A 16,438-nucleotide genomic window follows, 5' to 3' on the forward strand; every position below is an offset into this window, starting at 1 on the left:
GCTTGTTGTTAATGGTGATAATGAGCAGGGACTGGGCAGCCACACCCGTGCTCCACATAAGTCAGGATGATAAGTTACAAGACCACAGCGTCCGGTGGCACAGGACATGTTCCATGTGGTACCATCACCTGTTAATGTGTGATGTGTCTTTGAGCATCTGACAATGCAGGCCCATAAACAGTGCACAACCTGATTTGTGTCACTCGTAAATGTGTTATATTATTATATTTTTTATATTTTTTTTATTATACTTTATACTTTTTTTTTTATCTGGGTGTGGAAAATTCAACCCAAAAATATTTTAAATATTATAAATTAAATTAAATATTACATTAATATATACATAATACTTTTTTAGTTATTGTCAGCTTTTTTTCCTCTTACGTTTGAAATTTGACTTTACATAATTATAGTTAACTAACACTAAAACCACAGGTGAAAAAATGCTTTACTTGCATGAAAATAAATGTTAACACACACACACACACACACACAAACAAACATACATACATACATACATTAAATAAATACAATTTCAGCTAGTTGCCAGAGCAACATTTCTCATTAATTTAGTTTAACTTAATGTACTAAAATAAAAATAACAATACAAAATGAATGAATTAATGGTAAAACGACAAAAACACACTGAAATTGCTAAAACTTTACAGTTAAAATGAATGTGGACAATATTCAGCTGTTTAAATATATAACTATACAAACTAAAATAACACTGATGGGCATCAACCAAAATATATAAAAGTCACTATGACTTCCACAGAGTAACTTCCATATTCACTGTTCCTAAAAATATATCTATACATAACAGCACTTGCATTCTATGTAAATACAGCAAACTGATGTTGTTTGGCAACCATAATGCATGACACCACATTGCCAAATTGCCATGCAAAAAAAGCCTAATTATTCCTCTTATAATCAGCGAAGGCCTCTTCACAGTACAACGCAAGTTTCCATTTTGCAAAAGAAAAACAAGCACTTTGAAATAGTCGAAAACTGTTTAAAAGCAACACCAGGGAATTCATTTGGTTTAATGTTGTAATTAAGATACCATCTTAATTGGTCTAATCCTGTTTCCCCAGATTCCCCCTTACAAGCGCTTAGAAACAGTACATCAGTCTTTCCTGCCACTATCAAGCGAATCTTATATTTTCTGTTGTCTTCTAATCTCTGTGCACTTCTGTTAAACCCTGTGACGAACACAACGGGTTCTCATTGAATTCGCTCTTTATTGTTTGATAACATAACATCATCTTGTATCTCCCAAATCAAGATGGCAGGCTGTATAGGCCCTTCCATTAGCAGGCATTAAAACACGTCATTCAAATCCCCGCTCTCCAGCACAAGTCCTGAGTGGAGAGCTTACGTTGACTATTAGAAATATATCAATATTGGCAGCTCTGATAACACAGAATGGGGCATTCCTGATGAAGTGGGCTTTAACCAGGGAGGAGATTGAAGATTTGCCTGTACTGTACTCGAGAGCCTTTATTACAACAGCAGAAGCTTTTTCACCGTGAATACTGCGGGCCTGCTGAAACGAAATAAATGGATGCTGTCTAATATGCTCTCTCTGAGTGCTGTGCTGAATTGGGAGTCAGTTATTGACAATGGATTTGGCGATGTGAGGTACTACAGTGGATTCTTTGTTAAAAATGAAATAAGTGGAATATCAGTAATAGAAGTTCTGGTCTTTTTCTTACAGTGAGTCAATAGCTCTTTTTAAACAGGCCCTGTGTTCTCTCTCCCAAGACATCAAATATTGACGAATGGACCACCATCGCCTAAGGGTCTGGAATAACGCTAGTGATGCTGAACCCCTGGCTGAATCGCTGCTGTAAAGGTTCCACAGAAATGAAAGCAGAAATCAGAGCATGACAGCAAGTTTTGAATAATGGCACAATTAATCTCACAAAATGTATATATTGCAATTTTACTAGATGTTACAGCGAAATCCCATCTAATTTTGTTACTTTTTGTAATTTTTATCAAAAAAAAATAAATAAATCTTTATTTACAGTACACATTACGACTGCATGAATTGTAAAGAAATTAAACCGATATTGTGATTTGAACTGTGCAATAATAATACTAGTTATGATTATTATTATTTTACTGAGATTATTGAGGTTAAAGTCATACTTAATGTTTTTTTTATTTTTTTTATTTTTTTATTTTTTTTATGGTGATAATTGGACCTTAAAATTAAAGTGTGACCAATATTTTGATTTCCCCATGTTCATATCACTTTGTAAAATGTTAACCCCTCTAGTGGTGCGAAGCATATTTATTTGTTTTTATGTATTTCTTCTTTTTTTTTTTTTTTTTTTTTTTTGTTGCTTATGAGAAGTGTTGCTAATCTCTAGCCATTAAATGACACAAATGTGAAAATAAATTGATAATGTTGCATTCTTAATGAATAATGTATGCAAGTTGCACAATTATATTCATCCCCAGCCCCTTGTGAGATTATTTATATTTATATCTTTTGAGAAATTTAATTATGCAGTCGTCTACCAACAACACTGTACTACTTTGTTAGACACATTTCAAATTCTTTCCATTCCAGGGGATTACTGAACAGATTTTACCCTAAATGAAAGATGAGACATTAGAAAAAAAACAAAAACAAAATGAATATAGAAAAAAGCCAGCTGGCCTGAAGTAAACATTGGATGAATACAGGCAAAGTAAATAAACTGTGTATGTATTTGTAGTAATGCCATAAACCCCTGCAAGAAAATTCTGCAAAATATGTGCTATGTATTTTTGGTAAATGTACTAGTAGAAGTATGATACGTGATAAGTATGATAGAAACCACATAAAATGATGCAACGATGTGACGTATGTTCACGTTGCATATTCAAGAGTGTACTATAAATACATCAACATACAAAGATAATGATGGCAAGGTCACATGTAGGGCTACTGTATGTTATGTGACACCTTTGGTCTGAACGCATCTGTTCTTGCTAATCTGGGAACTGTATTTCAGTGCTTGTAATCCAGCATCAGTAATTATCAGTGACCCCGCAGGACTCAGATCGAGTCCAATTAATACATCAGACAATTCTCTCCTCCACGTGCACCCCAGAATCCTCTTAATATCACTCGCGGAAATGTTAAAGGGCTGGAGAGGTGTGAAGCACTATATTAAGTGAGCACGTAGCCTATGATTAGAATCAGGGCTCGCCTGTTCCTGATTGACTATCAGCGGGTCCCCGTCCTCAAGTTAGCGGCCACATCTGTAGTCACGGGGGTTTCTGTGAGAGATCTCCACACATCCGTCGATTGGACACAAAGACTCACTTTCCTAAAGATATTGAGCAGACGGGAAGAGCTGGTTGTTTGTTTGTCTCTTTTCTTTACAGTGTATGGATTATTGTTGGACTCCAGTGGACTTGTTAGAAATCTTTGAGATATCAGTTCTCAGAGTCCTTTAACTGCTCAACTGAGACGCCAGCTGTCTGGATCACTGGTGGGACAAAGATCTGTTATGGGTCTTGAACAGCAAGAAATAGAAATCCTCCAAAACTACCAAAAATGACGTGAATTCATGCATAGTTAGGATAGCACAATGAAGAAATGAGGAGAAAACGTAGTCTTTTGTTGGCACTGAGTCTAATAAAACTCTCCTGTACTCAAATGTATCTGTCAGTTAGTAAAAGCTTTATATATTTAGCCCAGCGCTTGTTTCATGTGTTAGGCTGATAAACTAACTACTCTGGTTTTATGTGGATTTAAAAAGGCAAATTTCTCATTACAACTTTTATAATGTTCATTCTTTCTCATATTAATTGACTAAGCTATAGTTCAAAAGTTTGGAGTTGCTAAGATTTTTTTTTTTTTTTTCACTTTACAGACTTTTAATCATAAAGATGAGTTAAACTGCATAAAAGCAACAGTAAAGACATTTATAAAATGTGTCACAGTTTCCACAAAAATATAAAAACAGCACAACCATATTAACAATGATAATTATAAAGGAGTCTTTGAGCACCAGATATTAGCATGATTTCTGAAGGACCATGTGACTCAGAAGACTGGAGTTATGATGCTGAAAATTCATCTTCGCCACCACAGAAATGAATTGCATTTTAAAATATATTAAAATGGCATAGTTATTTGAAATTGTAACACTATTTCACATATTGTTGTTTTCACTGTATGTTTTATAAAAAAAAAAAAAAAATAAAAAAAAAAAATAAATAAATAAATAAAATAATAATAATAATAATAATAATAATAATAATAATAATAATAATAATAATAATAATAATAATAATAATAATAATAATAATAATAATAATAATAATAATAATAATGAAGCTTTGGTGAGCCTATAAGAGACCAAATCCTTTTTATAATAATACTAATTAGGATGTTTTTATTTTGCTTTTATATAAACAATTGACTACAAGTTCAATTTGTAGTAGTTACCATGAGCAATACTTTTACTAAATGTATTATTATAATCGTCATATTGTTAGTTTATGTAAGGAAATTATTTAAGTAATAGCAAACATAAAAAAGAACATGAGATTTTGCACAATTTTGCTTATCGCATTTCTGAGCAAAACCAGTTGAGAACCACTGATCAAAACTCAAAGACATATTGTCATTCAGTATTGTAGCTGTTTGTGAAAGAAATAACACGTCCTGTGTGAACACAATGTTACAAGAGTGTCAAAAAAACCTCGGTCAATCAGTCTCCTCATTGTGTCAGCTCCAGGTCAATTGTTAAAGGAAGACATTTTTGTTAGCGCAGTGTTTTCCAGCCCTGGTGCTCGGGACCCTCAGCACTGCACATTCTCCTATGTTTACAAACCTGATTCAAACCATTGGGAGAGAACTACGTGAACTGAACTGTGCAGTGCGGCGGGTCCACGGGACTAGGAGTGAAAACTACCGTATGAGTGTTTCCTGAAGACAAGTTCAACACGAAGTTAAACGAATGCATCACGTCTTTGTTACGAATGATTGGAACATAAGGCTCTGTGTCTTCCTGGCTCTGCATCCCGAATTATAAACGAACGGTTCTAATTCCCCACAGGCAGTGTTAGCTCATGGTGGAACATTATCCTCGCAGGCAGGAATCCGTTTCAGCTTTCTTTCCTTTTTTTCTTTAGAGATAGCTTACTCCTCTCCCGGAGCTTCAGACTATATAGCAGTTGTTTTAACTCAAATAGGCCACCACTTGTTACTAGCTACTTCTTTCCACTCATGACTTCCCGTATGGATCATTTCTTTGGCAAAACGAGATAGAGCTGCCCATTTAAGACATACCATTACAATTACTTTTCTCACCATCCACCCTCGATTTTCGATTTCATGTCCTCCCACAGACCTCAAACGAGAGCTTCCCGGAAAATTTAGAAGAGTAGAGCAGCATTAGTCATTACTGAAGGACATCGGCAGCTGAGATTAAGAAGATGTAGATGGGCATGGAAGAAGAAGCTATTTGTTTCAGCACATGCGTATGAGCAAATTCACAGTTTTTTTTTTCCTGGCATTAATAACCTGGCATTAATATTTAACAAAATTTTATTGAAAAGTGATATTTGACACAATTTGATATTTAAGTTATAGCTTGGCATATATGCGGGCACAGTATATATCAAAAACACTTATTGGCATTGTAAAATAGGCATTGAATGCAAAGTCACCCTATCTAATTTCTAAATGCATCTTATAGGTCTTATTGGAAAATTTGTCCTGCATCGATGACGTGAAAAAGGTGTATTTGATAAGGAAGATTTCAAAAATGTATATATTTTTTCAAAATGAGGATGCATTAAACGGCTCAAAGGTGACAATCACGCTACTTTTAGCAGACTGTGATGATGTGTTTCCACAGTTATTAACATCATGATAACCCACAAGTAATCCACACACCTCCAGTCCATCAAATAACATCCTGTGAAGCTAAAAGCTTGGATTGAAACAAATCCATCAACAGGGCTTTTTAACTTTGAACCGTCAATTTGTCCATAATGCAAGTCCATCATTCATAATAACACTTTATCCAGTGAAAAAACAGTTTTCGCTTATATGAATTGATTGATCTGTGCATATTACTCTCCTGATTTTAGATTTAGAGACAACATTTTCCATGTAGAAGGAAATATTATAGATAGATGGCTAGTTAATGATTGATTTGTTTATTGCAAACATGCAGCTTTTCCATTCATAAGGCATTAATTGACAGACTTGAAGAGTGTGGATTACTTATGATGTTTTTATCAGCTGTTTGGATTCTCATTCTGACGGCACCCATTCACTGCAGAGCAATTGATGTGATGCTAAATGTCTCTAAATCTGTTCCGATAAAGAAACAAACTCATCTACATCTTGTATTATTATTACTATTTTTTTAAGTGTATGTGCTTTAAATGTGGTTGTGTCCCCAAAATATTCCAATATATATGTGGCCATAATGGACTCAAAATTAAATTATAAATCTAAATTAAATGTTGCACAAATTAGTTTAACACTGAAAAAACTGATTGAATCAAACGAGTCCAGAGCTTGTTAAAAGTGTCTCTGACTACGAGGCGTGCTAGTATTCAGATCACACGGTGAGATGTCTTTGACGGTGTAATTCCACTGATGATGAAATAGCAGCAGCGAGAGGGATAAAATGCGTGAGAGATGTACTCCCTTGCTTTGAAGTGAGCATTGACAATAATAATGTAAGGCCACCATCTCTGATGTAGAGCATGCTCTCTTACAGTGCATGCCCATCCTAATAACAGCAAGATAAAAAGGCGTCCACCTCTCACTAATTGTTTAAAAGCCCGTCCTAGTTTAAAAAAATAAAAATCTTTATGAGAGCAGAAACAAAAGAGAGCGGTGATAATGAAAAAAGCACTCGTTTGTCATGAGGAGGATCAGATGGCTCTCTTTGAATTCCTCATTAATTAAAAGAGGCAGATGAAGTTTAATGTCACCCAGGGGACGGGGATTAGAGCGGCTCCGGGCCATGATGACTCCAGCACAGTGACCTCAGCAGGACAGAGAGGCTGCTGGAGACCAAACAGCCTCTGCAGAGTAACAACAGCTTTACTGTTTAGAGATGCATCTGTGAGTGGTGGTATCTTGGTAAACTCAGGACTGTTGGAACAGATGAGGAGTAGACTAGGCCATCTTCTAATAACTCCCCCAAAAATACAATAAGGACTTCTTTTCATTTTTATAATTGTCGAATGTAGGAGTATGATATGGGGAATTTACTAGGATAGAATTGCCACCACATTACTATCCGGTTTGATTAAATCTGGAGGACTAATGCAATTCCATCCATCCATAAATAAATAAAACACTTTTCAAACTGTCCATTAATATGCATATCTACAACTGCTTTTTAAAACATAGTTAGATGTAAAAAACAATAAATTGGAGAATTAAATGCAAATTATTAAAATAAATAACAGCATTTTGAAACATTTTAATTATATATTTTAGGACAGTATTGTGTACTTACAGTATTTCCTGTTGCATGCACCCACTATTTACATTTACATTTAATCATTTAGAATACGCTTTTATCCAAAGCGATTTACAAATGAGAAAAATAGAAGCAATCAGACCAACAAGAGAACAACAGTATACAAGTGCCATGACAAGTCTCAGTTAGCCAAGCACGGAACCCATAGCCAGGGTTTTTTTTTTTTTTTTTTTTTTTTTTCAAGAATAGGATAGACAAGAAAACAAAAGGTAAGGTAAGTGCTAGTATTAGTTGGTTGAGTGCTGGCGAAAAAGATGAGTCTTATAGATGTTTTTTGAAAATGAGTAAAGACTCAATTTCTCAGTAAAGATCAATACATTGAATACAAGTTGCCTTAATATTTAAATCCTAAAGCAAAATCTACACAACCGTGCAATAGTTTCATGATAACTGTTCTTTTTTAGAAGAGGAAAATATAAGCCGGCATTATTGCCAAAGACAGGATGTCTTCCTCCAGTCTGTAAACGTGGGATTGTTCCTCAGCTTTATGACTGATCTAGGCTGAAATTGGAGTTCTGTTCCTCCTGTTTTTACATTGTAAGTGGGAGGGAGAGAAGGCAGAGCATTTTCGATGAGAGAGCTCATGCACACAGCCTGATGTGGAGCAGCCAAGTGCGATGAACTTTAGACAGGCCTGACGCAAGCCTGCATTACTAAATATACACAGGAGTACCACTCCCACAGGAGTCTATTACACACACACACACACAGAGCTCTTTTCTACTCAAGGAGTCACTCCAATAAACTACTGAATAGAAGCATTTTGTCAAGCATGCAGTGCTATAAAACCTGGCTTTATGGGAAACGGTTTTTAACTTCTGGTATTGCTGTAGTTTATAATGTACTAAAACGCTGCTGCTTATCAAATGAGAACAGATAACAGAAAAAAAGAGCTGCAGTGAAAATTCTGTCAGCATCTATTTATTCTCATGTCGTTCAAAACCAACATGATTTTCTACAGTGGAGCACAAATGGTGATGTTTATTATAATGATCATGCAACTAGCTCCTGCTCAGGACCAGCTGAAGACCAGCATGTAACCAGCTCGTGACCAGCTAAGGACCAACTTAAACCAGCTCAAACCAGCAGCCATGCTTCGAAACATAGCTATCCAGCATATGCTGGATTTTTCAAAAGGGTATTCATCAGGTGCCATGTTCAATACAGCAGCATCTAAGAGATCTCTAATCAGTTAAACAAACAGAGCAATATTCAATGTTGATTATTCAGTTATCATTTGCTGACCATCATATTGTACCAAACCTGTATGCCTGTCTTTGTTTCAGACTAGATCATCAATTTGAATGAAGTTGAATGAGTCAGAAAACCAGATTAGTCTGATTCATGAGTGACTCATTCAGACAAGTTTTATGAAATGAAACTGATTCACTGGAAGGTCTGAGTCAAATGAACACTTCCACTTCACCAAAAATACATCAAAATAGGCAGGGCAGAAGATTTTCAGGAATAATTACCTAAATTTCAGACTGTTGTATGATGTCAGAAGACTTGACATATTACATGTGAGTGTGTTTTTCAGACGCATTCACTTTCATTATATGGAGCTGCACGACCAGAAAAGTCTTTAAAAAATCCAGAAAAAGTCAGTAAAAAAAAAAAAAAAAAAAAAAAAAAAACTATATATATAGTTTATATATATATATATATATATATATATATATATATATATATATATATATATTTATTCTAAAATGAATAATTATTTTATATGAGCAGTTTTTTGTTCTAATTTATTAACAACTAAAATATGACCCAACGTAACAACTTTTAAATAAACAACTTTAAATAAATGTACGGCAATTGTCACACACAGTAAGCCCATTATAACAAATGACACATTTAGCTTTGTCTTAATTTAGTGTGAAAATATGTTTTTTTTTTTTTTTTTTTTTTTTTTTACTGTCTGTTCTCTGTTTGAATGATAACTCTGTGGTCTAATTTGTATTTCACTTTAGAAGGCAATTTTATGCATGGTTTTCCATGCTAACTTAGAAAAAATGAGAAGTTAAAACATGAAATTAAGTTAAAACATTTAGTACCAGTTTGTGTGAGGAATGCCTTAAAGGAATAGCTCACAAAAATAAAAATAAAAAATAAAATAAAAAAAAATAACACATTGATTCCGTCCAAAATGTAGTTTGATTCCTCCTCTAGGCAGATTTGGATAAATTAAGTATTACATAATTTGGCCAATGGATCCTCTATGGATGTGTGTGTGTGTGTGTGTGTGTGTGTGTGTGTGTGTGTGTGTGTGTATGTATGTATGTATGTGTGTGTATATATATATATATACACAGTGGGGATCGAAAGTTTGGGCACCCTTTGCAGAATCTGTGAAAAAAATAAGAGAGATCATACTAAATGCATGTTATATTTTATTTAGTACTGTCCTGAGTAAGATATTGTACATAAAAGATATTAACATTTAGTCCACAAGACAAAAAAAAATGCTGAAATTATTAAAATAACCCCACTCAAAAGTTTGGGAACCCTTGGTTCTTAGTACTGTGTTCTGTTACCTGATGATCCTCGGCTGTCTTTCTGTTTTGTGATGGTTGAGCATGAGTCCCTTGTTTGTTCTGAACAGTTAAACTGAGCAGCGTTCTTCAGAAAAATCTTTAAGGTCCTGCAGATTCTTCAGTTTTCCAGCATCTTTGCATATTTGAACCCTTTCCAGCAGTGACTGTATGATTTTGAGATACATCTTTTCACACTAAGGACAATTGAGGGACTCAAACACAAACATTTAAAAAGATTCAAACATTCACTGATGCTCCAGAAGGAAACAAGATGCATTAAGAGCTGGGGGGGTGAAAACTTTTGAACATGATGAAGATGGCCAAATTTGTCTTATTTTCTTGAAATATAATTTTTTTTTTTTCCATTTAGTTCTGCCCTTCGTAAGCAACAGAAGATACTTGTATGTTTCCCGGTACAGAAATTAAGTACAATTTACCTTGATCTTCAAATTCCAAAAGTTTTCACCCCCCAGCTCTTAATGCATCTTGTTTCCTTCTGGAGCATCAGTGAATGTTTGAATCTTTTTAAATAGTTGTGTTTGATTCCCTCAAATGTCCTCAGTCTGAAAAGATTTATCTCAAAATCATACAGTCACTGCTGGAAAGGGTTCAAATATGCATAGATGCTGGAAAACTGAAGAATCTGCAGGACCTTAAAGATTTTTCTGAAGAACGCTGCTCAGTTTAACTGTTCAGAACAAACAAGGGACTCATGCTCAACCATCACAAAACAGAAAGACAGCCGAGGATCATCAGGTAACAGAACACAGTACTAAGAACCAAGGGTTCCCAAACTTTTGAGTCGGGTTATTTTAATAATTTCAGCAATTTTTTTGTCTTGTGGACTAAATGTTAATATCTTTTATGTACAATATCTTACTCAGGACAGTACTAAATAAAAAATAACATGCATTTAGTATGATCTCTCTTATTTTTTGAAAATTACTCATATTTTCACAGATTCTGCAAGGGGTGCCCAAACTTTCGATCCCCACTATATATATATATATATATATATATATATATATATATATATATATATATATATATATATATATATATATATATATATATAAATAAACTGCAGGGCAAGTAGGATGAAATCAGTATTTATTTATTTTATTGTTTTGTCGTTAACTGTTCCTGTAATGTGACCTTCTCAATGAGAAAAAAAAAAAAAAAAAAAGTAAATGAAAACAGTTTCAAATAGACAAATAAGAGAAAAATTTTAGGGCACACGATGTGGTGGCTTCCAAAAGTTGGGCATATGGACACATTTTTTACAGCCACTCCTGCAGAACACTCTCATTTGATAGGCAGGCCACGACGCCATGAATATAAATAATGAGAATTGTTGGTTTACGCTACTCAGTCTCGGTCAGTCTGCACGTGTGTGTGTGTGTGTGTGCACCGAGGTGAGGCAGAGGCAGGTGTTATTAGTAATGGATGGGTGGAGGACGGGGAGAGAGAGAGACTGTGAGAGCGTGTCCAGACTTTCCTCAGGCTCTCCACAGGACTCTATTAATCGCATCCAGACTCAAAAATTAATATTTGCTCTCTTTTTATGCAAAAAAGGTTATTAAATAAACCTGCTGTAGCATGTGCGCGTGTTTGTGCTTGAACAGCTGCACAACCATTAGAGGTCTGACCATATGTACTTAGGGCTGTGTTCTGGTGTGTGGTTGGAGGACGGTGTGTCTGCTTTTCAAGCATCTGGCTGCTCTGTCACGCCTAAAGCAACATACCCGTCTGTGCTTTGATCATGGAGAAAAAATAAAACAAAATAACAGTTGCTCAAATAACATGATTATGATGATCTAATTTCATGACCTCATCTTCTAAATAAATTGAATTGAATTTTAATATTATTATTATTAATTTCCTTCTTTTTTTCTCTCTTCTTTTTCAATATGTGATATTGGCATGCTCTTTCATGAAATTCAATTTGACAATGTACCAGCCAGAACTTTCCACCGTGTATTTATTAACAGTAATACCCAGGGATTTTAGCCAGGGTTCTGTTTGTTATTGCTGTGTTTCTGCTGGATTTGCTCCAGAGCTCCGATATCTGATACTTCTTGAACCGTCAGTCTGAGCCCTTGAGAATGATTTATAGTATAACAGACTTGTTTAGCTAAACTAACTTACCTCTTTCTTTCACTCTCACTCACACATCCAGTTCAAATTCACTCGGTCCCTCACTGTTGTCCTCTTGTTTCTCATAGGCACTGCTTTAATGAAGAAACAGACCTACTAACAATCTCACAGAAGGGACCCTCCAGAACAAGTATGGGGTCACCATGGAAACCACTTCTCCTGCTGTCAGTTATCAGCGGCCTAGCAGGTATGAGAGCGGCTGTGTGATTATATCAAGATAAGAAACTGCCTTTCCTGAAAACATCCTCCTCCTGCCTGCCTCTCTCTCTCTTTCTCTGAGCAACATTGACAAAGGGCTGCCTTGAAACACTTTCCAATATTTTTTGTTATTCAGGGCTTGTTAGTGCTCCACTGCCCTCGCATTCACATTATCTGCAGCTCTCATAACGCTGTGGAGGTATTGTCTTGAACTGTTAGCATGGTAATGGCTTGGTTAAGTAAACATCAGATAGCGTAATTGACATCTAAAATGTAGTCTTGAATGTGTAATGTTGTATATCTTTAGCGGATAGAGGAGCCCTGGGTGTACAATTATCGAACAGATGTTTGCACCGTACCAAGCTTCTGCAAACAAGCCTGGTCGAGAGATGAAAAATTCCTATTAGCATGCTCATGTTTCACATGCCGTCTTTTGAAGGACCACTTTGTAGAGATGGCTTCTGTTCTGAAAAACACGGATAAAAGGAAATTCTGAAGAGCAGAAAGTAGAATAATAACATAAAAGCTGTGTGGCTACCCAAGCAATACTGTTATGTCTAATTAGATTTGTAAAATGCCTACTGTTATTGGCTTAAATATTGCTTATCAAATGTATGCTTGTTAAACAGATTGTTCTCCTAATCTGATTGGTCGAGCAGCATTTTAGTAGTGCTTATATTTCATATAACTGAACTGGAGCGTTTCACTATGTTTGCCTGTGCTTGTTATACAGATCAGCATGATGGAGCAAAGATGAACAGAATAGCAAGTTTTTTTTACTTGTTTCTGAAATATCAATTACGTAATATACATTTCTTATTTATCAATATGCAAATGAATCAGAGCTGCGCTGAACTATAAAATAGCAGTAAATAAATAATAAAGCAAACACAATTAGTTAAATGCAACCTTTTTAAATAAATCTGGATAAACCATAAAAAAAAGAAGCCCCTTCATTCAAGAGCTCGGTTCATGCATGCTCATATCAGCAGCTCATTGGTTTTCGAATCAGAACCGTTTCCTCAGCTCAGTGTACTGTTGGAGGAACTGGAGCACTGAATGATGTGTCAAAAACTGGCGTCATATACATTGGTATATTGGCTCATTTCAAGTCTGTCGGGCATGTCCCAAAGTGAGTTTTGACTGAGTAACTTGCAGACCCGTGCTGCTTGAACTGTGAACTGTTTCAGTCGGTTAAATTTGATTTGGTTTCATCAAGCTCGCTAAAATGAACTGGTTCAAAGGAATGATTCGTTCATGACCCAGGCATCACTCTGGACTATTTACCTGAGGCTATGGATTACAGGTAATAATGTTGTAAATAATGTTGAGTTACGTGCACAGACTGATCATTTAGCATGGTAAGACCTCAGTATTTTCTCTTGCCTGTTAATGCTTTTTTGACTTAAAGTGACGTTAGCCATTGACTTTTTTGCCATTTATAAATCACCAAGGACTTAAAATCAACTAAAAGTTTTTTTGTTTTTTTTTTTGTTTTTTCTGTTCTGCTACTAAAAAAAAAAAAAAAAAAAACACCTACAAGTTGGCTGGCCCAAAGGTGAGTGAAGGAACAGCACATTTTAATTTCTAAGAGAACAGTCCTTTCAAACAATTCTTAAAACAGCCTAGTTAATTAGAACTTTTGCGTCCAGTGCTTTATGAATATATGAAAGACTTGACCTCAGTTCAGTTTTATTTTATTTATTTTTTTTAAAAATGTCAGTGCTGCTAAACATCTGAGATAATCATCACTATTATGTAATAATGCAGTGTTTGTGGAGTCTGGTCACACAGTTTATATCACTCAAACCCACACAGCATCTGAGCAAAGATTGGACTCACACTGTTGTACATATATACAAAAAATAAATAAATGAAAAATAGTCTAAAATAAAAATAAAAAAACAGCAACATTTACGTAATAAATATTAATACTACATGCCATTTTTTATTCTGCTCAAGAAAAAAAATGATACTGCCCAGAGGTAATTGTTTACTAATGGCTTTTTTCCAGTGCACAGTAAGGTACTGTACGGTTCGGTACAGTTCACTTTTTGGGGGTTTGCCACTGGGTACAGTGCGTACCTGGTACCTGGTACTTTTTTATTAGCACCTTGGTTGAGGTTCCAAGTGAATCATATCATTGCCAAAATGTGAGGTGTAAACTCTGCTGATCATGGACTGGCAGGAGATAATTGTCACTACCTGGGTCAAGAACTTGCAAATCAAACACAACAGAACCGCTAGATTTAAATCAGCATAGCCTGCGAAGAAGCAAACTCAACTGTTTTGAATGAGCATACCTTTTTTATCAACCAAAAAGTTCTGTTTCCTAGACTCTTGAAGATGTACAGATGTTCCTCTTGTCGATAGCAAAAGTGCGGATCCAGTGAGATATTGATGGGGAGATGCGGAAAAAGTTGTTTAGGAGACGTGGCAGTAGATGTGACGCAACAATAACAACATGTGAATAATCCTGCCCACTCTTTAACGGGACTGAACTGCAGGGGAAACGCAAACCAAATTTTGATTTTGACAGAGTGTAATGTTAGCATGTTGCTATGAAAATTACTTAATACCAGAGATGTTTTTATTGTGGGGAGATACCAATCTCTGCAGCTCTTCAACTGGAGAAAACTTAACGGTCAACTTAAACCACTTAAACAGCCTTAGTAACCATTTGCAAGATTAAGAGAAGAGAAGCCTTGAAGTCACTTGATTGCTAAGTTGTATGACAGTCGATAAGTGTTTGTGGATACATTAGCATATAAGCATGTGTAAACTGAATCCTACCTGTTTCAAAATGATCTATTATGTATCATAATTCAATATAAAAATTAATGAACATATCACTCACAGATGTTAAGTAAAAGTTATGTATGTAATGTAAAGAACATTACATTTACATAATTAATAATAGTAATAATTATTATTATTATCTATAATCTATCTATTATTATCTTTTTAATTAAATATCAGTATATTTATACCAACATGGTCTTTGAAAATGTTTCTACCTACATTTAAAAAAAGAATAATAAAAATTAAAAAAGGACAAAAATAAAAAATAAAAAAAAATTGCCCATTCATATAATTCATCAGTAAGACACCAACAAATGTCATTCCATTTTGGACAGCAGTGTTTCCCATGCCATACTACAAACTAATACATTTTGACAGTTGTGTCACATATGTGTAGCTTTTCTGACATAGTAAACTTGCTCAGTAGCTCACCTGGTACACCATAATCTCATATAAGCAGGCTAAAATGGCTAAAATGGCATGCTCCTTTCAGCAAATGTGTTTTTATGTCACATGCACTTTTGTTAATGCTATCAGTTTGGACTAGGGTACCTTTTAGAACACTAATTTGACATTTCATGCCATTATACATAAAATAAACAATGTAATTAATCATTGCCGGAATCATATTCATCTGTTTTCCAATAGAGCTCAATGTACTTTTAGCACCAGTCAGGCTATATTTTGCAGTAATTTCACCAGATAATGTTTTTTTTTTTTTTTTTTTTTTTTTTGTAACAATTGCATTCTGGGATTTCTGTCTTTGCAAATATGGATAAGCCCCCCGTGTCAGGACAATGCTTACATTCTGTATAACAGAGCTTATGACACATGCAACAATACTTTGTTATCATGAATTCTTCTGCTTTATTTGTTTAATTTGCAAGCGGGAACTTACATTGAATTCTGTGTTGTGTGCAGTTCGTACTAGTCTGGTTCGTCAGATCTTTATAGCCCCAGTATCAAACACCCTTTAGCGCTTAATCTCAGTCAAGGGTTCAGCAGGTGACCGTCTTCCCCCGGGCCATGTCTGTCTCTGAATACAAACTCTAATGCTGGTGGAAGCAGAGCGAGCAGGGCACAGGAACACTCTCTACGAAGTGGTACCATCTGAGACTCCTAGTGTGCTTCAAAATGAAAATGTCGATTGGGTTTTGGAAAGAGACAGAGATGGGGTGAGCGTTGAATGAGGGAAGGAGAAAAAGCTTTGCTATG

The 16,438-nt window shown here is 35.2% G+C and overlaps 1 protein-coding gene across 2 annotated transcripts in view; it reads left to right on the top strand.

Annotated features, from left to right (window-relative positions):
• The window catches only part of LOC127977144 (contactin-5), a 288,917-nt gene that overhangs the window by 80,194 nt on the left and 192,285 nt on the right, over window positions 1-16,438 (top strand). For both annotated transcript variants that reach the window (XM_052581846.1, XM_052581848.1), the window contains exon 2: window positions 12,292-12,410. In XM_052581846.1, the coding sequence (XP_052437806.1) occupies window positions 12,356-12,410 (55 nt within the window). In that variant the 5' untranslated portion in view covers window positions 12,292-12,355. The remainder of the gene's footprint in view (window positions 1-12,291; window positions 12,411-16,438) is intronic.

This window comes from Carassius gibelio, chromosome B18 (assembly GCF_023724105.1).
Source record: "Carassius gibelio isolate Cgi1373 ecotype wild population from Czech Republic chromosome B18, carGib1.2-hapl.c, whole genome shotgun sequence".
NCBI lineage: Eukaryota > Metazoa > Chordata > Actinopteri > Cypriniformes > Cyprinidae > Carassius > Carassius gibelio.